Source organism: Erythrolamprus reginae, chromosome 2 (assembly GCF_031021105.1).
Source record: "Erythrolamprus reginae isolate rEryReg1 chromosome 2, rEryReg1.hap1, whole genome shotgun sequence".
NCBI lineage: Eukaryota > Metazoa > Chordata > Lepidosauria > Squamata > Dipsadidae > Erythrolamprus > Erythrolamprus reginae.
Window position 1 is genome coordinate 174513415 of NC_091951.1, and position 25787 is coordinate 174539201.

Below are 25787 nucleotides of genomic sequence, written 5' to 3' on the forward strand. Positions count from 1 at the left end.
ATTAGATTTGTATTATATTGTATTGTTATTGTTGTTGTGAGCCGCCCTGAGTCTTCAGAGAAGGGCGGCATACAAATCAAATCAAATCAAAAAATCAATCAATAAAATAATAGTAAGGAGCCAATAGTAACAACAACAACAACCTCAAAGAACAACAACAATAACAACAACAACAACAATTATTATTATTATTATTATTATTATTATTATTATTATTATTACTACTACTACTACTACTACTACTACTACTACTACTATTGGTTCCTTAATCTTTGCTGTAGTTACTGGCTCTGTTCTCAAGGAGACATTTTACCAAAACCTCCCCCAGAAGTCCACTCTTAATTGGACTACTGTCATCTGCACAGAGGAAAACAAACACGGCACATCCCCTGCAGGTCACAAGAATAGCCCTCTCATCTTTGTGTTCCTTGGATGAACAACAATGAACAGTATCCCTCCTGCTTGACCTTTTCTGCTGAAGTCCTATTTGACAGCTCTGTGAGTTTACTCTATGGGGAACTGGCTTCCTTATAGGCTCCCTGAAGATACCTCACTCACATCGTATAATAGGCAATTTGCAGCAAACAACAGCACAATGTAGAAATTGTAGCCTTTTGTCTCCTAGGCACTTCTGCCTCTTCCCTGTCCTCAGTTGAATTCCCTGCTACACTTCTTTTTGCTCCCTCAGCAATTCTAATCTCAGAGGTCAGATTTCTTTCTCTGTCCACCCCGAACAATACGTTCCTTTGTGAAGCTCTTGCAGGTATAACAATACTAAAAATCAATGCTCTGTCTTCCCTGAATAGAGATACACAAACATGGGATACGACTTAGACATAAACTGCCATCTTCTTCTAGCCAACAGGATCAGAAGGAGAAGAAAAAATGCAGCATCTGTCACTCATGCTAAATTTGCTTATGCAGAAGTCTTATATTTTTTAGGCTGCAACTCAGAAAATTATTAGATTAGCATAAGGAAGTCAGTAATGATTCCACAAAACTATTGATGGAAGTAACAGAAGTCTTGGGGTCATACAAACTTCATATTAATGATTTATCTTCTTATCCAGGAGAATGAGAGAGGTGCTAACTCATCATATATAGAATCATGATAGGGATCAAGTATTGGGGATTACAGCTATCCCTTTTAACCTTACTGTATCCAATACCGTTAGTTCCATAAGTGGGGTGACATTTTAGTTTTCACTGTGCTCTGCTCTAACCAGAGGTTTGATTTATAAAATTTATCTACTAGTTTGCCCAGCACCGAAAATGTGAGCACAAATGTCAGCACCATGCATGCACACAGTCTTCCCTGCATGCGCTTCTCTTTCATGCGCAGCTTGTATGCATGTGCGTGGCTTCAAAATGTGCCTAAATAGGACGAAATAGTGCCGGGGTGGGCCCACCTGCAGGTTTATTTTTATTGTATTTATTTATTTGTCCAATACACAATACATATTGAAGAGAATAGACATGTAGTAATACAGTGTTCCCTCGATTTCCGCGGGGGATGCGTTCCGAGACCGCCCGCGAAAGTTGAATATCTGTGAAGTAGAGATGCGGAAGTAAATACACATTTTTGGCTAGGGACAGTATCACAAGCCTTCCCTTAACACTTTAAACCCCTAAATTAACATTTCCCATTCCCTTAACAACCATTTACTCACCATTATTACTGGTACTCACCATGGAATAAGATACTTAGTGATCCTGATATTTATAAACATAATTATTTATTAACAATAGTTATTTTTTTTTGTTATTTATTTGCAAAAATTATTAGTTTGCCGATGACATATGATGTCATTGGGTGGGAAAAACTGTGGTATAGGAAAAAAACCACGAAGTATTTTTTAATTAATATTTTTTGAAAAACCGTGGTATAGGCTATTCGCGAAGTTCGAACCCGCGAAAATCGAGGGAACACTGTATATATAAAGAAAAGGATAGAAGAAAAGATATAAAAATAGAGGAGAAGATATATGAAAGGAAGAAAAGATATATGAGATAAGGGAGGGATAATTGGACAGGGGATGAAAGGCACACTGGTGCACTTATGTACGCCCCTTACTGGCCTCTTAGAAACCTGGAGAGGTCAATCGTGGATAGTCTAAGGGAAAAATGTTGGGGGTTAGGTGTTGACACTACTGAGTCCTGTAATGAGTTCCATGCTTTGACAGCTTGATTGTTAAAGTCATATTTTTTACAGTCAAGTTTGGAGCGGTTAACATTAAGTTTGAATCTGTTGCATGCTCTTGTGTTGTTGTGGTTGAAGCTGAAGTAGTAATTGACAGGCAGGATGTTGCAGCATATGATCTTGTGGGCAATACTTCAATGCTTCAACCAATTTGCCCAAACCGGTATGAACCAGCTGAATACCACCTCTGGCTCTAGCCTTTAGTAATGTAAAAATGGACTTGAACTCTGAATCTCAACTAGAAAATAACCTATTTAAAAAATAATTGGTATCCTCTCCCCCTTGATTTTCTATAACAGTCTCCAGTTAAAGAATGACACAAAGTTAAGTATACATCCTGATTTGTAGAAAAAGTTGTGTTGAATTAAAAAAATAATCAAGTTAAATACCCAATGATTCGAATTCATTACACAGTTTTATCTATACAATATTTATACAATGTGCCAGCTTACATACACATTTGACTTAAGGACAGCCCTTGAGAATGAAATGCATTCTTAAATTGGGGACTGAGTTAAAACCCGTTCTCATCACTCCAAATCAAAATAAGATGAACTTGACAGAATACATTGGATAGAATAGTTAGTTCTTCTAAATATTGTTCACTATGATGAGACATGAGAAGTTGCACAAAATGTGTGCCTTCATACCTCCCTGTTCCTTAATTGGTTTCTGCTCACAAAGAAGTATATTTTTTTCATCTTAATAAGATTCTGCTAAAGGAACATTCCCCCGCCCCCCCCACATTGGAGACTCCAGCACAAACAATTAGAACTAATTTGTCATTGTTGCTGATTGAGATAAAATGGTACTTCACCAAATGAAGAACAGCGTAAAGCATGTCCAATCTGGCACAAAGTTATGTCAATACAAGATGTGCTCACAACAACAGATCTACACTGGGAATTAGCGCTGAATTAAAGGTCAGGGAGTGGTTTATGTTCACTCATTTACTGAACTCCATCCATTTCAAAACTGAGCAAAGATAGTATGAATGTGCATCAGCAACAGAGAATTTAAAGAAAAACAAAACTCATTCCTGCTTGCCATTAGCCTCACAACACATGGGAGTACAGCTTGCCAGCTACAAATGAGGAGCTGTAGTTGGGAAAAACTCCTAAGCGATCGTTTAAAATGTGCATGAAGACTGTTCCTTTTCTTATTTGGGTGACATTTTAAAATATGGCAAGCTGAAGCTTTCAAAATCTAATTAGAAAATCATCTTGATTGAAAGAAACCAATATAACTCTGCCAGTCCAAAGGCTCTCACTATTTCAAATCAGAGAAATCTTTATGGATCTGGAGGGTTATTAAACTCAAAACGGAAAAACCCAGCTGTGACTAATTTTTAATCCAAGCAGGAGTTTAATGCTGGAAGAAATGAGCACACAACACTGAACAAAGTAATAAAACACCTTTGCATGGTTTGCTGAAGGCAATCAAACATGAACAATTGTTGTACTAAGTAAGCTGAAACCAACTGAGGTTATGGGCTGAAGATGAACTTGTAATACAGCAGTCTGAATACATGTTTAGTGAAGAGAATACCAATTAAGACTATTGTGTTCTGTTCTGTTTGTCTATTTTTTTTCCTCTTCCTTTTTGAAGAAAATTCTAAATATATGCATGTATCCCTATTCTATATAACTATGGGGAAAAGGTTCGCCTGGTGCACCAGTTGCGGCCCTATTTGGACCAGGAGTCACTGCTCACAGTCATTCATGCCCTCATCACCTCGAGGCTCGACTACTGTAACGCTCTCCACATGGGGCTACCTTTGAAAAGTGTTCGGAAACTTCAGATCGTGCAGAATGCAGCTGCGAGAGCAATCATGGGCTTCCCTAAATATGCCCATGTCACACCAACACTCCGCAGTCTGCATTGGTTGCCAATCAATTTCCGGTTACAATTCAAAGTGTTGGTTATGACCTATAAAGCCCTTCATGGCACCGGGCCAGATTATCTCAGGGACCGCCTTCTGCCGCACGAATCCCAGCGACCAGTTAGGTCCCACAGAGTGGGCCTTCTCTGGGTCCCGTGAACTAAACAATGTCAGTTGGCGGGGCCCAACGGAAGAGCCTTCTCTGTGGCAGCCCCGGCCCTCTGGAACCAACTCCCCCCAGAGATTAGAATAGCCCCCACCCTCCTTGCCTTTCGTAAACTCCTCAAAACCCACCTCTGCCATCAGGCATGGGGGAACTAAGATAATCTTTCCCCCTAGGCTTCTACAATTTATGCATGGTATGTTTGTATGTACGATTGGTTTTATAACAAGGGGTTTTAGCTGTTTTTAGTATTGGATTTTTACATTCTGGTTTTATCACTCCGAGTCCACGGAGAGGGGCGGCATACAAATCAAATCAAATCAAATAAAATCAAATAAAATCAAATCAAATCAAATCAAATCAAAAATAAATAAATAAATAAATAAATAAATAAATAAATAAATAAATAAATAGATAGTCCTCTGGCTGTTTCTCAGGCACTAGTCTTCCAATCTCGAGTGTCATAATCCTAATTATATTATATAGTCCTTGATTTGTGCCCTTTTGAAATTATCATGGCGCTGAAAATGGTGACCTATAACTGGTACTCACAATTGCAACCATCATAGTGGGTCTGTGATCACATGGTCAAAATTCAGGTGGTTGGCAAACGGAGGATGTTCTGGGATCATATGGTCATTATTTACGACATTCTGGGGAGGCTTCCAACAAGCAAAGCCAATGGGAAAATTGGGTTTCTCTAACAGCTGTGTGATTTGCTTAATGACCGCAGCAAAAAAAAGTCTTAAAATTGAGTGTGATTCATTTAATGATCGTCTGTAGAGGTTCTCAGTCATCCAGGTCATGGTGGTCCCAAACGTGCTTTTTCAGGAGGCAACTGGACTTTGTTTTTCTCTTTTGAAAACTTCCATTCCCCACTATGCTGTCAGAACTGAAGAAGGTTCTTGGATGAGAAGCAAAACGTCTTCAAAAGAAAAAAACAAGAAACTCCAGTTGCCACCTCAAAAAGCATGTTTGAGTCATTTAATGACCACCTAGCGGCAGAAATTCCAATCCCAATTTTGATTGCAAGTCAAGGACTACTTATAAAGGTGATGGATCACAGCTCTTTGTAGAACCTTCTGCATTGTTTTTCAGGAATCAAAACAAAAAGATTCCCTAAGAGATCAACACAAACTAACTTCAGATAGTGTATTTTGTGCTTCAGTTCCTAAAAAAGAATGATACCCTATGGAAGCCAAAGTTCAACTTCGAAGAAACAGAATAGAAAATGTATTGATATTTTTGACCTTGGGTGTTGGAGAAGATTCTTCAGAATGCAATGCATAGCCAAGAAAGCAAAGGAATGGATTTTTTCAAATAAATTTATCCAAAGTTAACACTCAAGACACAATTGAAGACACTCTTATGATCTGCCAGAAATCTGAATATAGGAGCATAATTCTTAGCTCTGTTATAATACTGGTTTCAGTTGCTCATTCAACACAATTTTTTAACAGTCTTTAAAATCATCATCTTTTAGGATTCCTTAAAGCCCGTTTAAAAGGATTTGTTTAAAAACTTTATTTAAAAATGTGTTATAATAAATTTCGACTGTATTGGACTAAAGGCCATGGCTAGCTGTATCAGGCAAGAACTATGGTAGTTCTTGAAGTTATAGTTTCTAAATCAATGTTGCAGTCAGCACCAACCAAAACTGTTGGGCCTGAAATTTATAGGAAAAATTACGGTTCTGTTAAACAATGAAGGCAAAACACCAGTTCTTCTCCCATATTTATAATACCTACTTTTAATATATCCATTTTTATAGATCTCATAAACCAACTAGGAATTAATATATAGAATAACAGATACAAAAACCATGGCATTCCAGTTGTAACAGGTGAGTTTAAGAATAACAAAAACTGACTTCTGGTTGGGAACGGAGCTGCAGTGGGAGGTCCGGGACAGGACTTTGTCCCCGATGCTCCCTTTTCCCCCCAAAAGTCGTTTTTTGCAATCTGACCATGCTTGGACGGCCTGATTGAGAACAGAGGGTCTCCCTGATCCCAAGGGGCAAATCGCTACTGCTCCGGAGGGAAGGGATCGCCCCGCAGCTTTGGGGAAGGAAAAACCGTGTCTCAGACCGCTGGTGACACGGCCACAGCAGCACGACCACGTTAGCAGAAGAAAAGACGATCAGAAGAAGTCAATTGTTAAGAATTGTTAAGGTAAATGCATCTAGATAAATTAGCGAGAAGCAGTTAGTGACCAAGATATATGTCATCTAGCTTTGCATAATAATCTACTTCTATATTTGGTTATTTTGAGATTAACTCCCAAGATTGATCTTAAGTTTTATCTATTTTTATTTATTTATATGCTGCCTTTATTATTTTTATAAACAAACACATACAATACCCTTCCCTCCTCCCATTTTCCCCACAACCACCACTCTCTGAGGTTGGTTGGGCTGAGAAAGAAAGTTACCCAGCCAGCTTTCATGCCCACTAAGGTGAACCTAGAACTTCCAGTTTGCTGGTTTCTAGCTTGGTGTCTTAACTTTAGATCTCTGATGGTGAACCTGTGGCAAGCAGAGCCATATCTGCTGGCATGCGAGCCGTTGCCCTAGTTCAGTTCCAGCTGATTTTTGGCTTGCACTGAAGCTCTGCAACAGCATTTTTGGCCTCTGGAAGACCTCCAGGAGAGGGGGGGGGAAAGGAGGCCATTTTCTCCCTCCCCAGGTTCCAAGAAAGCCTCTGTTGCCTGGGGAGGGTGGAAAACAGGCCAACTGGGCCCAATGGTTGTCGGGAAACGGGAACAGAGGGTGTCATATTGGGGTGGGGGTGGGGTAGTGTCTGTGGGTTACATGCAGAGTGTGTGTGGTGGGAAGTGGGGATATTGAATTATGGGTGTGGGCACCCACGTGCATGCGATAGCACATGGACGTGCACTTTTGGCTCCCAAGGAAAAGGAGGTTCGCTATCACTGCTATAGATCAATCCTGCTGTTGCTGACCTCAGTGGAATTTGACTTCTTGAAGAAAATCTAAGGATGTAATGTGAGTCTGCAGTGATGTTGTAAATTATATTCTTTTGTAAGCTTTTCAAACTGGATTTACAAATGTGTATCATAAAATGCATCATCCTTGCTGTTTTGACAAATGTAGACCTTTTTTTCCCCTCATTCAAGCTGGCAGTAGCTTGTTTGCCAAAGGTGATATATACTAAGCTAAGCATAGAAATTAGAAAATAACACGACAGAGGGGAGCTAATTTATTCCAGGTCAGCTAACATACATTCTTTTGGCCACTCACAAACAGGTACATATGAGTAACAATGGTTTGAAATCAGGATAAGGATATTTTTTTAAAGCATCCCTGCAGACTGCAAGCAAGTTACTCAAATTGGTTATTCATTGGCAATATATTCTCCCATATTTGTTATTTCTCTTGACAACTATTCTAAATAAACCACTAAACCACTGAAGACATTCCAGTGCTGTATTTGCCAGCTCGGAATAAATATGGCTGTACTGCATATGCAATAATTCCCCACGTCAAAACGAATGAAAAAGGATAATGTTCAATCTTTAAATCCTTTTCCACAGCTTTATTTTTAACTTTTGGATTCACAGAAGGGATCCATCCTCTAGCTCCAGTACTTTTAAACCAATTTCTGTCTATTAAAGTTGACACAACCGACTGTTCGTTTTCAGCTGCATTTAGAATTAAAGGTTTCTCTTGCATGACTTCTCATGCAGCCTTCTGGAAGTAATTTAATGTGACAGAACATTTTCATCCACATTTCCATCAAATTGCTCCTGCTCTTACAAAAAATAATTTTGCCAGAAAATGGATCTATCTAGCTGAGCTTTTGAGAACAGCATCATTTCTCATTTTCAAAGCTGCAGCATTTTATAAAATCATAATGAATCCTAAACTTCATAATTAAAATGTTTGCATACTGTCAACTGTTCTGCAGATCCTTGTTTTTCTGACATGTTATGATATTTTGGAAACCTATGAAAAGTGGCTGTACTACGTGTGCATGTTCCCGCATCTGAAAAATTAAGGCAAGTACTCATTTGAGCCAGTTTACATACATGTGCCATTGTGTGTGGTACAGTCTGTAGAATTACATTTTTACTTTCAGCGATTAACATTTGATTGCTTCTGAAATATGTATATTTTCTATTATTCTCTGCGATTCTCTACAAATTTCATACTAATGAGACCATCTGTTAAGAATTAAGAAACGTTTCTTTAAGAAGCAGCTCTCTTTAACCTCACCCCCACCTGTCTTTACAAACACGGAGGAGTTTCTAACACAGGAGGAAGATAATTCCCCAGAACTATGGATCACCAAAAGCAAAGGCAGATGGCAGAGACAAAGAGATAAAAGGGTGGGAATTTTAAATAGATTAAGGAATAAGGGAATTAATAAAAACCCTTCTCCCTTCAATCTTTTTTACCAATTTATGTTAACTTGCTAATAAGACGGATGAAATACTCCTTTTAAACAAGTGCAATTCTGATTTTTACAATGCATCTGCCCTATGCTTTTCTGAAACCTGGCTAAGCAAAGAAATTGATAACAATAGCATGCATATACCAGGGTTTCAGATACTTAGAGCAGAGAGGATTGTAGAACTATGAGGGGGAAGGGAAAAGGCTTATGTATATACTGTATATCAAAAACAGCTGGTCTCAGGACGTAACTATAATACACAAATTTTGTGATGAAAACATTGAGTCATTACTTATCAACTGCAAACCTTTTTACTCCGAGTTTACATGATTTCTACTAATTGCAGTGTATATCCAGCCAAAAGCCTTTGTAAACAAGGCTTTACAAACTCTAGTCAATCAGATTATGGAGGCTAAAGCCAAATACCCAGATTCACTGGCCATTATTCTACGTGATTTTAACAAAGGTAACTTAATGAGCTTCCAAAATATCTTGTCAGAGGCAAGAATACTTTAGTAAAAGATCCTTACCATGAGCAGCTGTGGGCTACTCTGATCATTGCATGATTCATCTTGTACATGTTTATAGACAAAGATTTAAATCCACAAAATCAACAATTAAATCATTGAGGACTTGGACTGAAAAGGCAAAGTTAAAGCTACAGGCTTGCTTTGACTACACGGCTTGGAATATTTTTGAAGCTATTTCTGCAAACCTGGATGATCTCACAGATACCTTAATATCATATGCCAGCTTCTGTGAAGACCTATATGTACCGACCAGGAACTTGCAAATATACAGTAACAATAAACCTTGGTTCACAGCTAAACTTAAGCAGCTTTGTCCTTCCAAAGAGGAAGCCTACAGAAAAGGTAATAGAATGCTGTACAATCTGGCCAGAAATGTATTAACAAGTGTTCTGTCTGGGTTCCCCCAGACGCCAACACCAACTAAAAAGAGTAGCCAGACACGCTGGTAAAAAGCAAAGTCATTTTATATCTTTGAAAACAAACACAGATAACAAAAACTGTTCTTACAAACTGGAATGCTGTGAAGCTTCACAGAAGAGTCACGACGGCCAGACAATACAACAGGCTTCTTGCTGGCACACACACCACTGTAGATAATAAAACCCACGCCTCCCCCAAGTTTTCAGCCTTCGAGGCCACAAGCCAGAATCAGAGATGCCAAGGATCGAAGCAAGGTCACAGGACTCCCAGAAGATAACTCTCCACAATACAGGAAGGGCGGGCCTGCCTTTTCAACCTTTCTGAGGAGAACCACACCTAAACCCAGCTGTTGCCTATTAGGGATGGAAATATCTGGCTAATTGTCCACTTCGTTGTGCTGCCCTTCTCTGCCTCATATCTATGATGGCTTGGGCATTCTCATCTAATGACTCCAGGCTATTCGCTGGGGAGAGCTCCTCCCCGGGGGTCTCAGGCTGTTCCCCCTCCTCCTCGTCCTGACATTCCTCTTCCCTGTCTGCCTGGTCCTCCTCCTCCTCCTGTTCCTCGTCCTCCCCCTCTGAGCATGGAGCCGGCAGAGTTCCAGCCGTTCCCTGAGGATCCTCAGACTGAATCACAACAGAAAAAGAAGCTGCTCTGAAAAGCTAAGGAATCAGTTCTCAACAAATGAACCAGAAAACTTGTGGAAAGCTCTTTAAAAACATCACCGGTTATGACAAACCTCCTTTCCAAGCGGAAGGAACATGTTCTACTGCAGGTTTGAAAGGAAACTACAGCCACAGCAAAACTTCCTACAACTGACCCCATCCCATTGGTTTCACAACCCTGGTGATCACAGAAAAGGAAGTGCAAAATCTATTTCACAGACAGAAGCCAGGAAAAGCACCAGGCCCAGGCAAGATAACTCCTTCTTGTTTAAAAATCTGTGCTGACCAATTGGTCCCCATCTTCACCCAAATCTTCAACAAATCACTAGAGAGATGCCATGTTTCTTTTTGCTTCAAACATTCCACTATCATCCCAGTGTCAAAGAAGCTCTCCATCAAGGAACTGAATGACTACAGACCAGTTGCTCTAACATCTGTAGTTATGAAACTTTAAAAGGGTAGTGATGTCTCACTTGAAAACTATTACGGATCCACTGTTAGACCCCCTGAAATTTGTATACCGAGCAAATACATCGACGGATGATGCTGTTAATATGGATCTGCACTACATCTTACAACATCTTGAATCTCCAAAGACCTAATGCAAGGGTCCTCTTTATAGATTTTAGTCAGCATTCAATACCGTCATTCTGGACATTCTTCTAACTAAACTAACAGTTGAACACACTTGTAAGTGGATCCAGGGGCAGGTTGCAGTCACTCTGCAATGATAAAAACTCTCTGCCATTTTCTTATAGAAGTATAAGCTCTTTTGCAACTTGCTTTGATCTAGTTTTAATTCAAAGCACTGCAATATACATTTGAAAGAAGAAGCATTTAGATTTTTGGCTGCATTATCAGTACTCCATAAATACTTTGAATAATAAATTATATGGTCTTGTTTGAGTTAGAAAATCCATGCTCCTTTCATCAGCAAAGTCGATTATTATTTTTTCTATTTGATTCTAAAATCTGAATACCATTAACATTTTCCAGACTTAAAGGAAATAGATAATATTATTATATGAAAGATAACTGTGACAGTGTGTGCCTGTATGTGTGTTAGGATTATACAAATTTACAAGATGAATTATTCTTTTTCTGAACTGTGGTCATCACAATTTGAAATTGTATGCAATTCCTAAATGAACTATTTAAAAATGTCCAACATATAAATGCCTTCCAAAATAAAAATATGGAAAAATATTTATGATACTAATCATTAAGCATACTCCTCCAGAATAATTTAGCTAACCCTAACAGACCTTTAATTCCTTCCTTATAAATGCCTGTGCAAATATAGCATCTTTTACAGTACTAAAACAAAAGAAAGGATGTTTTATATTTAGGTAGTTGCCAAGGAAAAGTGTGTATTGTTAAATATACATGGCTTCCTCAATGCTGAATATATTGCCATTCGTCATTAAGTAAAATATTAATTGCATTTGGTTTATAGAACAGTGCCTGGAAAAACTAAGTATCCCATAGATATGGACTCAGTATATACAGTAAATCTATGTTATTACAAGATTCCTTCCTGTATAATAAAGCTTTTGGAAGTTGTTATTTCCAATTTCAGTATGTCAAAATATAGTGTCATTTGAATCCTTAACCATAGTTTTATTCAACACATAGCCCATGATTGTAAGTTAGCATATCACATTTAAATTGAACCCAAATCTGTTGCTTCACAGAAAGCAAGAGCAACTGATTAACCTGAATCTGAAGAAAAAACTCTGAATACTTCTTTGTAGAGAAAGATGGGATTGGATCTATGCAAGAGATTCTTATCACACTTAAACTATGGTAGTATCTTTATAAGATTGCTGCCATAACTATTCTGACATTTTTTAGAATAAAAAAGAAAGCAGACATTATTAAATTGGTGTAATTATCTTGTTGAGTCAAATGGATAGTATTTTTAAAGAAGATACAATTTCAATTTCATGAAAATGAACTCAATCTGTATAGTCTGGAGGACAGAAGGAAAAGGGGGGACATGATCGAAACATTTAAATATATTAAAGGGTTAAATAAGGTCCAGGAGGGAAGTGTTTTTAATAGGAAAGTGAACACAAGAACAAGGGGACACAATCTGAAGTTAGTTGGAGGAAAGATCAAAAGCAACATGAGAAAATATTATTTTACTGAAAGAGTAGTAGATCCTTGGAACAAACTTCCAGCAGACGTGGTAGATAAACCCACAGTAACTGAATTTAAACATGCCTGGGATAAACACATATCCATCCTAAGATAAAATACAGAAAATAGTATAAGGGCAGACTAGATGGACCAGGAGGTCTTTTTCTGCCGTCAGACTTCTATGTTTCTATGTTTCTATACATAGACTGCTACACTGACACACACTTTTTAAAATAAAAAAAGGCTTCAATGGCAAAAATCTTCACTTTGGTTTTTCACAAATTAAAGTTAACTCAATATTGCAATTACCACGACATATTTGTTTATTTGTATAACAATGGAAATAACCATAAATATACAGTGATACCTTGTCTTATAAACGCCTGGTCATACAAACTTTTCGAGATACAAACCCGGGGTTTAAGATTTTTTTGCCTCTTCTTACAAACTATTTTCACCTTACAAACCCACCGCCAATGCTGGGATGCCCCACCTCCGAACTTCGTTGCCAGTGAAGCACCCGTTTTTGCGCTGCTGGGATTCCCCTGAGGCTCCCCTCCAAGGGGAACCCCGTCTCCGGACTTCCGTGTTTTTGTGATGCTTCAGGAGAATCCCAGCAGGGGAATCCCAACAGCGCAAAAACGGGCACTTCGCTGGCAACGGAAGTTTGGAGGTGGGGTTTCCCAGCAAGGGGAGCCTCAGTGAAATCGCAGCATCGCAAAAACACAGAGGTCTGGAGGTGGGGTTTCCCAAGGAGGGGAACCTCAGGAGAATCCCAGCAGTGCAAAAACAGGTGCTTCAGCTGGCAAAAGGGGTGAATTTTGGGCTTGCACGCATTAATCACTTTTCCATTGATTCCTATGGGAAACATTGTTTCATCTTACAAACTTTTCACCTTAAGAACCTCGTCCCGGAACCAATTAAGTTTGTAAGACAAGGTATCACTGTACTTCAAAGGAAGGATTATTGTTCCAGCTACAGTTGACTGGCTCCAACTCACTCTGTAACTAAGTCAGTAATGGGTTGCTGCATGGACGGTCTGATATGCAGTTGCAGTAGGAAAAATGGAGATGCACACGCATCTCCGCATCCCCAATGCGCACCTGCAAGAGATTCAGTTTCTGTGCATGTGCCGCGAGCAAGAGATTTCGCTGATTTCCCGGGGTTTTTTAATTCCCGCATGTGCAGAAGCAAAGAAATCACCAAAAATCATCAAAATCTCTTGCGTGAAAACATTTTCACATGAAATTTTGCTTCCTGCGCATGTAGAGAAGCCAAATCTCGCGCCGGATGCACGCATGCCCACACAGGTCACCGGGAGCACAGCCGACAGGGAGCCCTTCACTGAACTAAGTGTACAACATCAACTTACGGGTAGTCCTCAACTTACAATCATTTACTTAATTACTGTTAGAAGTTTTGACAGACTGCCCTGGGGAGACTTACAACCCAGTTCTGAAGTGCCAATATCTGGGCTCCCCATTCAGACAGCATTTTGGGTGATTGGCAATGCCCTGCATTTACGGCCGTTTGCAGCATCCCAAGGTCATGCGACGTTTTATGATATTTTTGCCCAAAACAACATTTACTTCCAGGTTTTGGCAAAACCAGCCCATAATGAACAATTGCTTTGCTTAACAAATGCAACACTTGCTTTACAATCAGTTTGGTTCTGCTTTATGACTATCCTGACTTATGATGGTAATGGGCAGGCTCCAAGAACTACCTGTATATAAATTCAGAAGCAGTTTCCCTAATAATGTTTAACCAACCGGGATCATGTGTCTTCTTGAAGAAATAGCAGATGACCCCTCAGTAACTTTTAGAATGGCCTTGTTATAAATTCCATTCATACAGTACATTTAGGTATAACTCTTTTTTTAAATGTTCAGCTTACTAGGCAGATGTGTCTATTTCCTATGTACATTATCCTACCAGTAGAAACAATATTTGGGATAATTAGCATGTAATTTGAAAGCTTCATAGAAACATAGAAACATAGAAGACTGACGGCAGAAAAAGACCTCATGGTCCATCTAGTCTGCCCTTATACTATTTCCTGTATTTTATCTTACAATGGATATATGTTTATCCCAGGCATGTTTAAATTCAGTTACTGTGGATTTACCAACCACGTCTGCTGGAAGTTTGTTCCAAGGATCTACTACTCTTTCAGTAAAATAATATTTTCTCATGTTGCTTTTGATCTTTCTCCCAACTAACTTCAGATTGTGTCCCCTTGTTTTTGTGTTCACTTTCCTATTAAAAACACTTCCCTCCTGAACCTTCTTTAACCCTTTAACATATTTAAATGTTTTGATCATGGGCCCCCTTTTCCTTCTGTCCTCCAGACTATACAGATTGAGTTCATTAAGTCTTTCCTGATACGTTTCATCTATTTGAATCACAATTTGCTCATTTTACTTTTTCCTTTGCATGTTAGCAGTTAAACAAGAATAAGTACAATTATATACTGAGAATGCATATACTAAGAATTTTTCTCAATTATGTAGTTCCAAATTCCCAAGTACATATGATACAGTTGATCTAAATTATTACATTTGTCACCATTTGAACATTTCACAGATGTCCCTTTCTTTTGATAAACCATAATGAATTCACGACACAATCCAAAATATGTCAAATATTCTTTTTAAGGGACATTTTAAAAAGTAGAAGAAAAGGGGGGGCGGGGTAAAAAAGAAAGGAAAACAAAGAGAAAATAGAGGGTAGAAAAAAGAAAAACAATCTGATAAAACTCACAATCTGCTTCTAGAATAGCCCGGACAGATTTAGCAAGTTCTTTGGCTTCTGTTGCAACAGATGTCACAAGACTGTGGCCATTCCATCCCAGATGTGCAAGGAGCATTTTTGAAGAGATTGTGGCTTTCCTGTCACTGGATAAAATGATCAGAAAAAAAGAACAAAATGTTTTCTTTACAGTGCTGCAATATTTTTGTTTAGGTTAGAGGTCCCCAACCTTTCTGCCTTTCCCAGGGATTGGGAACCCCTAATGCATTTATATCTATATCTAGTCAAGGATTGATTTGCCAGAACACTCTATTCTTAGCTGAAATATTTCTCAATATAAATTAATACTGTTTTTTTTTAAACAGAGGACAAAGAGGTTAAACACTGCGTGATGAAGTGGGCTGCAAAGTTTGGCTACGTTATAAATATGGATATGTGGCAGAAAATGTGAGAAACTGGTGATAAAATTTACATTGTGTTATAATTTAAGAGAGAACTATTATAAAATAATATACCAATGGTATGTGACCTGATTTACAGTCTAAAATGTATAAAAGAATATCAAGCGTTGGAAGTGTGAAGACAAAGAAGGGACATTGTACCATTCACCATTCATTGTGGACTTGTGAAAAAGCAAAGGAATTTGGGTGCAATTTAATAAAACGATACAAATGATACTGTGGATTAACATGGTATTATGATTAAACCAGAATTATATTTACTGCTGGCCAAAATAATAGATTGAATAATAAATTAATGATAGCAGTACATTCCAACAGAACATTGAGAGCCAGAAATCAACAAGACAGTGATTTACATCAATACATGAGAAAGATTACTAATTAGGTAGAAGCCACATATAGTTTTATAGATGGAAATATGACATAATGTTATATCCACATCTCTCTGCTCTAAAATCCTAAGGGAAGGTGGATTGTATTTAGTTACAGTAATACCTCATCTTACTAACTTAATTGGTCCCAGGACAAGGTTCTTAAGGTGAAAGGTTCGTAAGATGAAACAATGTTTCCCATAGGAATCAATGGAAAAGCCAATAATGCGTGCAAGCCCATTCTCCTCTCTTGAGCTCCATGAGTCTTTTCTTCCCATTTTTTCCCACCCCACTCTGCTCATTTCCCCCACACCTTTCTCCTCCCTTGAGCTCCATGAGTCTTTTCTTCCTGTTTTTGTCCCCCCTACTCTGCCCGTTTTTGCGATCCTGGGATTCCCCTCCTGGGATTTCCCTACAGCATCGTGTTTTTGAGGAAGTCAGAAGGTGGGGTTTCCCATGGAGGGGAGCCTCAGGGGATCCCAGGATTGCAAAAACTGGCGCTTGGCTTGCAAGGAAAGTCTGGAGGTGGGGTATCCCAGCGGCGGCAGCAGGTTCGTAAGGTGAAAAAAGTTCGTAAGAAGAGGCAAAAAATTTCCAAACCCTGGGTTCGTATCTCGAAAAGTTCGTATGACGAGGGGTTCGTATCACGAGGTACCACTGTATTCTGATACAGATTCTAACACTAAAATCTGATTCTATTCTCAAAATCCCTGTAAACAATTTTCAACAGGAATATGAAAGTTTCAATTGATAGGTGAGTGGAACTGAGAACCATTTTCAGATCCAATTTGTGTAACAAAATCAGTTGTTTAGCCTTGACAAATCAGATATTTCTGTAGAGACAATTACCTCTATCCATATCGAAATAAGACATAATCTTCTAGATATCAACATTATAAAGATAATTTAAAAAAAAAATCTGCAAAAAAAGGTTTGTATGGGATATGTAAGCAAATACTACCAGAGTATAAGAATCGGTTATTGGATTCATTGCCTTCTCATTGCTTTTCTCTGAGAAAATTTCAACAATACATATTTCTTACCTTAAAGTGACTGGAGGACTACTGCCATGCAGTAGCATTTCAGGTACAGTCTACAGGCAAATGGTAGAAATAACAAAAATAATTAAAATAACAATTTCCAAAAGAAAAATAGCATGACTTTCTTTTTCACTGGCTATAAAATCATTAGTATTACTAAACAAATTAAAAACTAACAATAACAAAGTAAAAGGCAAAACAAAGACATTTCTTATTACAGTATTAAACATTGCATTAATAATCAGAAAAACATTCAACAAAATCTTCTTTGAGTTTGAGTTTCCGAGACAATCTAGAAATGTCTAATGTGAAAACTCTAGTTTTACAATGCTGTGATCATTGAATTACAAACCCTTTTATTTGTAGCAATTGCCAAATTATATAAAATACTCATAATCCTTGCAGAATGTCAAACTCTTAAACAGAGACTTGTCTGTCCACAAAGGGACTTAGTTTCTCAGAGATGTTGTGGTTCTGCTTTCTGAATTTTTAGCTCAATTTTTAAAAAAACTGAAAATAAGAATAACTTTTCAACCCATTAAGAGCAATTAAATAACTTAATAACACATCCTCGTAACAGCTAAAGAATCAACATACTCTAGTCCCTTTTTAAGGAAAAACAATATTTGAATTCCTCAATACCTCAACAAACTCTAGCAACTTTTCAGTTGCCACCTCAAAAGTCTTCTTGGCTGTTTCAGATTTTCTTAACTGACAATCAAGCACAGTAATTCTTTTCCTTAAATCTTGCACACTCTCCTAGGAAAGAAAGAAATTAAAGAAAAACAAAAATGCTACCATAGAAATATCAAGGTTGGGAGATTTTTTAACTCTCAGACAACAAAGGAACAAAAAGACATTACTGATACCAAGATCTGATCAAGCATCCAGATACATTGCAAAATAAAAGATTTTAGTGTTTGTGTGCATGTGTGTGTGGTGGGGAGAGGGCGGGTGTCAAGTGAACTTGAAGATAATTAAAATACTGGAGAAACCAATCTATTTTTTTTAAGGTGCAGTTCAGTGTCCTGAAAGTTGGTGAATGATTTCCTTCATTTGTAACCCTGAACAAACTGCCCGCTGTGGAAGAAGCAACATGACACAATGCATTCCTTCTCATGGGTTGTACTTATTTAGCATATGGCATACAACGTCAAGGAAATCTACAAACGATAGACACACAATACAGTCATGACAACTTAGAATGCTATTTCATTCTGTTCAGCACTTAGGCACCTACCCTCAGTGCACCATGCCCGGGGGTGGGGGAGGGTGCAAACTAATTTTACAACAGCTAAGTGGGTTGTATATCTATCAGTGACAAGGATAAGGGAAAAAATAGGGCTTCCTCTATAAGCAAAGTAAGGCAGCCATACTGAGTGCCAGATACACACAATGGGGACAGAAGCCTGTGGTCAACTATGTGCTATACAGTCCACTTAGTTGTTTCATCTGATCCTCCAGTTCAGACAACAAAATGATTATGGAAGAGTGGAGGAAAACAATTTATTTATGTTCTGTGTGAACCACGCTTTGCTGGAAAAAGGCAGATTTTGCTTCTCTGCCCTCAAACCAATTGGTTGGTGTGTTTTTTTAACCATCTGATTGTTGTGGTTAGCTCTGGCCCAGCTCCTGCCCCAAGGACTGTGGATGTGGGGGAGACATCCACATTCTGCAGGCCTGTTTTGCCCCTGGTGGAATCTGTTGATGAAGGCTCCTCTGACCAAGAAGACATGAGTGACAGGGAGGAGGAGAGTGTGGCAGACAGCTCAGAAGGAGATCAATTATCTAGCTCCTCCTTGGATTCAGAACAAGAGTTAATGATACAGCCACGCATGCGGAGAGCTATGCATAGGCAACAACAACTGAGAGATTATTATCAAAGAAAATGAGGCCACCTGTGGTTGGGTGGGGCTGTGGTAATTAGTGAGGCTGCTATAAATAGCAGCCTGTGGGTTTGGCCGTTGTGGAGGATTATCTGATCTTTGTGTTTCGTGACTGCTTTACTGACTTTGACCTTTTGTGTGCTGATTTTTCCCTGCTTTGAAACTAAACCAGAGCAAAGTGTGTTTCACTTTGTGAAAGAAGAAGGTCTGTGAATTACCTCACAGCTGCAAACTAAGTATCACAGAACTGATAAGGGACTTGTACAAATTACCAGTTGTTTGGAGACCACTGCTCTTTGCTATACCAAAAGAGGGCTTGGTTTAAGTGAATTTTCATTACAGTGATCCCTCGATTAGCACGGTCTCGATTAGCGCGAAACGCTGCAACGCGGTTTTTCAAAAAATATTAATTAAAAAAATAAAATATTAAAAAATAAAAAATAAGTCCACGCTAGTTCTCTCTCTCTTTCTCTCCCTGTTGCCGGCGTGGTATATGAGAGAGAAAGAGAGAGGCAGAGGTCGGGCGCATTACCGGGAGGTGGAGGCGGCGTGGGGACGCTGGGTGCCGGGGACACCGAGGAGGGGGTGGACGTGGCCTCTCAGCTGCAGAGGCGGAGGCAACGGCGGAGTCCGGCGCTGGGGCCATGCGGGGCCGCTCATCCAGGGGGGCGTGGACTGGCAAGTCGCCCTCCTTTCTCTTTCTTTCTCTCTCTTATACCACACCGGTAACAGGGAGAGAAAGAGAGAGAGCGGAGGGCACCTTGCCGGTCCACGCCCCCCTAGATGAGCGGCTCCGCATGGCCCCAGCGCTGCCCAGGCAAAGGGGAAACCCCAAGATCGCTTGCCGCTTGCCGTATTGCAGCGAAGGAGGCGAAGCAAGGCTCCAAGCTGCAATACGGCAAGCGGCAAGTGATCTTGGGGTTTCCCCTTTGCCTGGGCGGCGGGAAGACCAAGGGAAGGTTCCTTCAGCCGCCCAACACCTGATCCGCTCCGCAGCGCGGCAACGGGGAAACCCCATCTTCGGCTCCTCGCTGCTTCCGCGCTGCGGAGCAGATCAGCTGTTGGGCGGCTGAAGGAACCTTCCCTTGGTCTTCCCCGCCGCCCACACGCAAACTCCACCATCTGCACATGTGCGGCCATGAAAAAAATGGCGCACATGCGCAGATGGTGGTTTTTACTTCCGCATCCAGTATAACGCGGAAATCGGTTAGCGCGGGAGGTCTTGGAACGTAACCCCCGCGCTAACCGAGAGATCACTGTATAAAGAACATTGTTTTGAATTTTCAAACGTGTGTGTGTGTGTGTGTGTGTGTGTGTGTGTGTGTGTGTCTGAAATTTGTACCTGTGAATTTTTGGGAGGAGTCTACCAGAGAGCCCGACAGAACACTGATAAAGGAATGAAAAGAGCTGAATGAGTTTTAAACTGTGTAACAATTTCTCTATATATTCTTTTTTCAGGTACTGTTTCTTGACCAAGCAAGGATGTAATAAGGTGAATCCAGGAACCTGTTTTGAAATGCATACTATGTAAATGATAGCTATGGATATCCTGAGTTCTAAGATGATAAAAAAATTACAAGTCTCCCCTCTTCCAAAATTAAAACTTTATATTTAAATATATTGCAGCGGGTCTATGACGGTTCTCCCCCTCCACTTCGCCACACCTGGTTCGCCCCAGGGTCCCCTCCCAACCATTCATTGCTAACTTTTCTCCTTGGCTAGAACAGCCCTAGCTCTTTGGTCCAGCCTCTCCCAGCCCATCCCCTTCTGGATTACAGCCATTGGGCTGGGGAGAAGCAGCAGGAGAAAGGAGAGGTGAAGAGCAGTGGCAGCAACCGTGCTTTCTTGCCCCCCCTCCATTAATCCCTTCTCCGGTCTTTGTCAAACGCAGCATTCCTAGGCTGCTGCCTGCTGAGAAGCCAGTGAAGGGTCACCAAACTCCCCCCCCTACAGGATAGAAAAGCCCGCTTTCTGTCTCTGCCTTTCCCAGAGGCTGTTTCGCTAAGGCCTGTTACGTTCTGGCCTTCTCCCCAAGCCGGGGGGGGGGGGGGGGGAGAGAGAGAGGCACCTCCAGTTCCTCCCCTTCCTTCCATATTGTCTCCACTGAGACCAAGTTGGAGAACCTTCCCACAGCAGTCACGCTGCCATGAAGGAGTTTGTTGCTGTTGCTGCTCCTCACCTCTCCTTTCTCCTGCCCCTTCTCCCTAGCCCAATGGCTGCAATCCAGAAGGCACATAAATTCATCAGGACCCAGGTGAATAAAAGTGGACTTGAGGCAACTGGGCGGAGAAACAAACTCCAGGAAAAAAATTCAGGCAGATGAACATTTTCTCCCTGTCTCTCTCCCTTCCTCTGGTTGGTTGGTGGAGAAGTGTCCTATGTACCCCAAAACCTGGGGTGAATGGGCTTTTGGGCCCGTTTGGTGAATGGGCTGGGCCGAAGGGTTTGGGCTGGAAGGGACTGGGCCAAAGAGCTAGGGCTATTTCAGCCAAGGAGAAAAGTCAGCAGCGAATACTTGGGGGCGGAACCCTGGAGGCAAATCAGGCGCAGCCAAGCGGACAAGGCAAACAATCCCATTCCATATTGTAGCCCATGGCATAAAAATTGTCTTCACTTATTATACATTCTAAAATCTTGCTGCTATTCCTCATGTATAATTTATTTCAGGTTTCCATCTTATTCAGATCTACCCAATAGCAGGTATTTGTGCCTAAGACTACAGTTAAATTTCCAATTCATAAAATGAATTTGCCGCAGGCATTTAGCAAATCAGTGTGTTCATTAAATGATTCATCTCATTCCTTCCTTCCTTCCAGGGTCAAAATTACTTTTAGCTCTCAAGCTGGCAATGAATTTTATTTTAGTCTGTTGTATGCTGGAAAGTCCGCAGTTTTTTGGGAAAACTGAAGGATCTTTCACTTTTGTGGTCTGTTAGAAAGAAAGTAAAATCTATAATAAACTGAACTTAAGGGTTGCAGCCTATTTCTACTAATTGCAACATCAATTTAATTGTTTTTGCTTTAAGACTTATATCATTTCTAGAAAATGCACCAATCGTATAAAATATCTAGTTATCACAGCTGCAATTGAATTTCAGAATTAAAAAGAAAGCACTTGAAATAAAGCTTTAATTTTAAACATTTTAAAAAAGAAATAGTAATTATACAACCTCTATAATATTTGCTCCACATTATCCACCATAAAAATCCTCTACATAATTATGTGTGTTATAAATGTTTTATATAAAATAACCAAAATGAATATGCAGACTAAAGACCCCTAGCTAACTGGAACTCAGACTCAATTAAATGTTTATAGTTTCCAAATAAAAATATATCTGTTTTATTCGTTGTATGGTTGAAATATAGTTCAAATACGAATATAATATGCTTCATGTCTCATATGTATACTTGAGCTATGCCATACTGGCCAGCAACCCAAATGAAGCCAAAGTTCACATTTTGCTACTCAAAACAATGTTCTCAAGAAAGTAAGTTCATAGCTTTTATGCCCATCTTCCCTTCACAACATGTTAATTCCAGCTCTTGAATCACACAAGACAAACAGTGACCTATTTTAGGAGAACAAATGGAAGAAAAATGAAAAACAGGATACTTGACAACAGCAAGGAAACCATGGCAACTCTACTAGAGAATACTGAGGTGCTTACTTTATTCTGGCCGCCGTGATCAGCAAGCTGAGCCTTCAGCCTGGTGATTTCTATCTCCAGCAAACTGATGACTTCCTCGTAGTCCAGTTCCATTCCACGCGCTTGCTTTTGAGCCGCTTCGGCGAGATGGATTCTGCTTCGCAAGGTTCTTGCCTCCTCGACAGATGCCTTGGCTTCCTACAGGGAATCAAATTCTATTTTTAAAATTTACCATTCAAACTAAGACAATACTTTCATTTTGTTTTGACTGTGTAAAGTTACTTTGAATACATCATTTCTGCTTTAGAAACAGCTCAGAAAAACAGACCCAATGTGTTGCAAATACAGTGTTCCCTCGATTTTCGTGGGTTCGAACTTCGCGAAAAGTCTATACCACGGTTTTTCAAAAATATTAATTAAAAAATACTTTGCGGGTTTTCCCCCTATACCACGGTTTTTCCCACCCGATGACGTCATATGTCATCGCCAAACTTTCGTCTGCCTTTAATAAATATTTTTTTAATAAACTTTAATAAACATGGTGAGTAATAATCTGAATGGTTACTAAGGGAATGGAAAATTGCAATTTAGGGGTTTAAAGTGTTAAGGGAAGGCTTGTAATACTGTTCATAGCCAAAAACAGTGTATTTACTTCTGCATCTCTACTTCGCGGAAATTAGACTTTTGCGGGCGGTCTCGGAACGCATCCCCCGCGAAAAGCAATACTGTACATGTATTGTTAACAGTTGCAGAAAAAGTGGCTCCAAGAAAGAAAATTAAAAGGTCTGAGAATTCCCAAAGTCAACTACCACTCTCATTGTTTCTGCTTGCCCTTCTGATAGGGTGAACAGGCTTTGGATCCTCTCTGTTAAAAATTGTATTGTGATGCTCCTTGTGAAACCACCTTTCCTGGAGATTCAGGTGAGCCTCACTGTGTTGGCCTTTTTATTTCAAGGCATGGAAGACTTGGTTTCTCTCCTGAGCATTGGGCCAAGTTATTTGGTGAGGTTGTCTTGGCGCTGTGATTTCATGTGTTTTGTATCATGCTGCTACAGTGTTCTGTTTTGTATCATGCTGCTACAATGTTCTGTTTTGTATCATGCTGCTACAATGTTCTGTTTTGTATCATGCTGCTACAATGTTCTGTTTTGTATCATGCTGCTACAATGTTCTGTTTTGTATCATCCTGCTACAATGTTCTGATGATGGTCCAAGCCACAAACAGCTGCAGGTAGTCTCCATGGGCTCCGCAGCTCCTGGCAAGGAGAGGTGTTGGTACAGCTGAGAGGGGAGGAAATAGGTATCACCGGATGGTGGCTAGTTGGAAGAAGCAACAGATATAAAGGCACTGAAAGGCGGAAGCTTCCAACATTGACTTTAAACTTATTGAACTCATTGTAAACTTAGGACTGGATTTGTAGCGGGATTAAAGCTTGTTGGCATCGTGACAACTCGGCTCTTGAGACTTTGTGTATCTTGTACTGGTCCAGCCAAGACTGGCTAAGATGATTTATATGTGTAAAAAGTGAGACTTTGGTTTTATTAAGCAATATAAGTATAACATATATTCAGCAAGTATTATGGACCCAATTGGCAAACGAAAGCTCAGGACCATATTGGTTGAAAACATGTGGAAGAGGCCTTCATCCTGCAGTGGCTAGAGAATAACTAAAATGATGATGATGATACTTATAAGGTAGGCCTTGACTTACAACCATAATTTTGGTCGTAACTTGTGATAGTCATAAAGAAGGTCATGTAACCAGATCCGATTTTATGATATTTTTTATGGCAACAACATGGAGGTTGTTAAATGAACACTGCAGTTGTTAAATGAATGCAAATGTTAAGTGAACCCCTTGCTTGCTATGGGATGTTTTGCAAAAATATTGCAAATCGCAGTGATGTGACTGTGACATGTTGCAAATGGCTGTAGATGCAGGACAATTACCAAGCACCCAATGCAGTCATGTGATCATTGGGGCAGACACAGAGACAGACATCAGAACTTTGAATCCATGCTGTAGGCAGCTTTTCCGGGATTTGTTGTAGCTTTGATTGGTTCCTAAGTGATCTATTGTTAGTTGACGGCTATCTGTATATTATAAACTACATAATCAAGTTATGAAATATGGAAAATGGTTATTTCATAAACAAGGAATATCTCTCAGTGGGGCCAAAAAACAGATTGAATTGCTTAATTTAATTTTACAGATATTCTACCCACTTGTTTGGTAATCTGCAGCTCTTCAGCTAGTTGTTTTCTCACACATTCTGACTTTGCCAGTTCTTCCTAAAACATACACAGAGAAAAGATAAGCAGTTAAATTTAGAGATTTCTCCCCCCCCCCCACCTCCCATCATTCAGTGACATTTTGATATAAGAAAACCTGGCTGGTTAAAGCCACTGCTAATAAATGATTTCAGCTTTCTAGAAAACAGACCAAAGGTTACAGGAATCTGAAACTCTCTTCTCAAAGTATGGTCCTGTTCATTTCCTGCTTTGCCTTGTCTCTGGAGATTCTCAGTCATCCAGATCATGGTTGTCCCAAAGTTGCTTTTCTTCTTCTTTCTTTTTCAAGAAGCAACTGGGCTTTCTGATTTTTCTTTGAAGATGTTTTGCTTCTCATCCAAGAAGCTTCTTCAGAACAAACCCATGAGGATTAGATTCAGCAGTCCATCTGCATATAAAAGACTAAAGGCCACTCTTTTGAAAGCAGCGAAGTCTACATTTTGGACAGACAGGATTGCTGATTTGAAAGAGGAGTCAAAGAGGCCATTCTATGCCCTCTTTCAACAGAGGGGAAGGGACATAGACATAATCTATCTCCAATGTACAACACAGTCCTTTCAACAGTTCCACACCCATTTGTACTACTCAGTTGACCCCAATGACACAGATGAACCTCCAGGTGACCTTAACAATCAGCTAGTAGGATGCAAATGACCAGCTGTCTGGAAGAAGTATAAATCCTTCCATTTCCCACCATCCAGTCACAGCTGAAGAAGCTTCTTGGACGAGAAGCCAAATGTCTTCAAAGAAAAAGTCCAGTTGCCTCTTAAAAAAGAGAGGGGGAGGGAGAGAGAAAGCACCTGCTCTATTTTCTGTGACAATGGGTGCTCCCATCTTGCCTCCCAATCACATCAGTCCCACCTTCCCAAATCCCTAGAAACCCCTCCAAGTACCAGTCATTTTTCTTCCGCTCCACCCAATCTAA

At 39.8% G+C, this 25787-nt stretch overlaps 1 protein-coding gene across 1 annotated transcript in view; it reads right to left on the minus strand.

Moving 5' to 3' along the window:
• STXBP4 (syntaxin binding protein 4) overlaps positions 1 to 25787 on the minus strand; it is a 111859-nt gene that overhangs the window by 29158 nt on the left and 56914 nt on the right. Inside the window, exons 17-21 of the mRNA XM_070740485.1 lie at positions 24797 to 24862; positions 22591 to 22767; positions 17677 to 17793; positions 17038 to 17087; positions 15175 to 15308 (exon numbers count right to left, since the gene is read on the minus strand). Of these exons, the coding sequence (XP_070596586.1) occupies positions 15175 to 15308; positions 17038 to 17087; positions 17677 to 17793; positions 22591 to 22767; positions 24797 to 24862 (544 nt within the window). The remainder of the gene's footprint in view (positions 1 to 15174; positions 15309 to 17037; positions 17088 to 17676; positions 17794 to 22590; positions 22768 to 24796; positions 24863 to 25787) is intronic.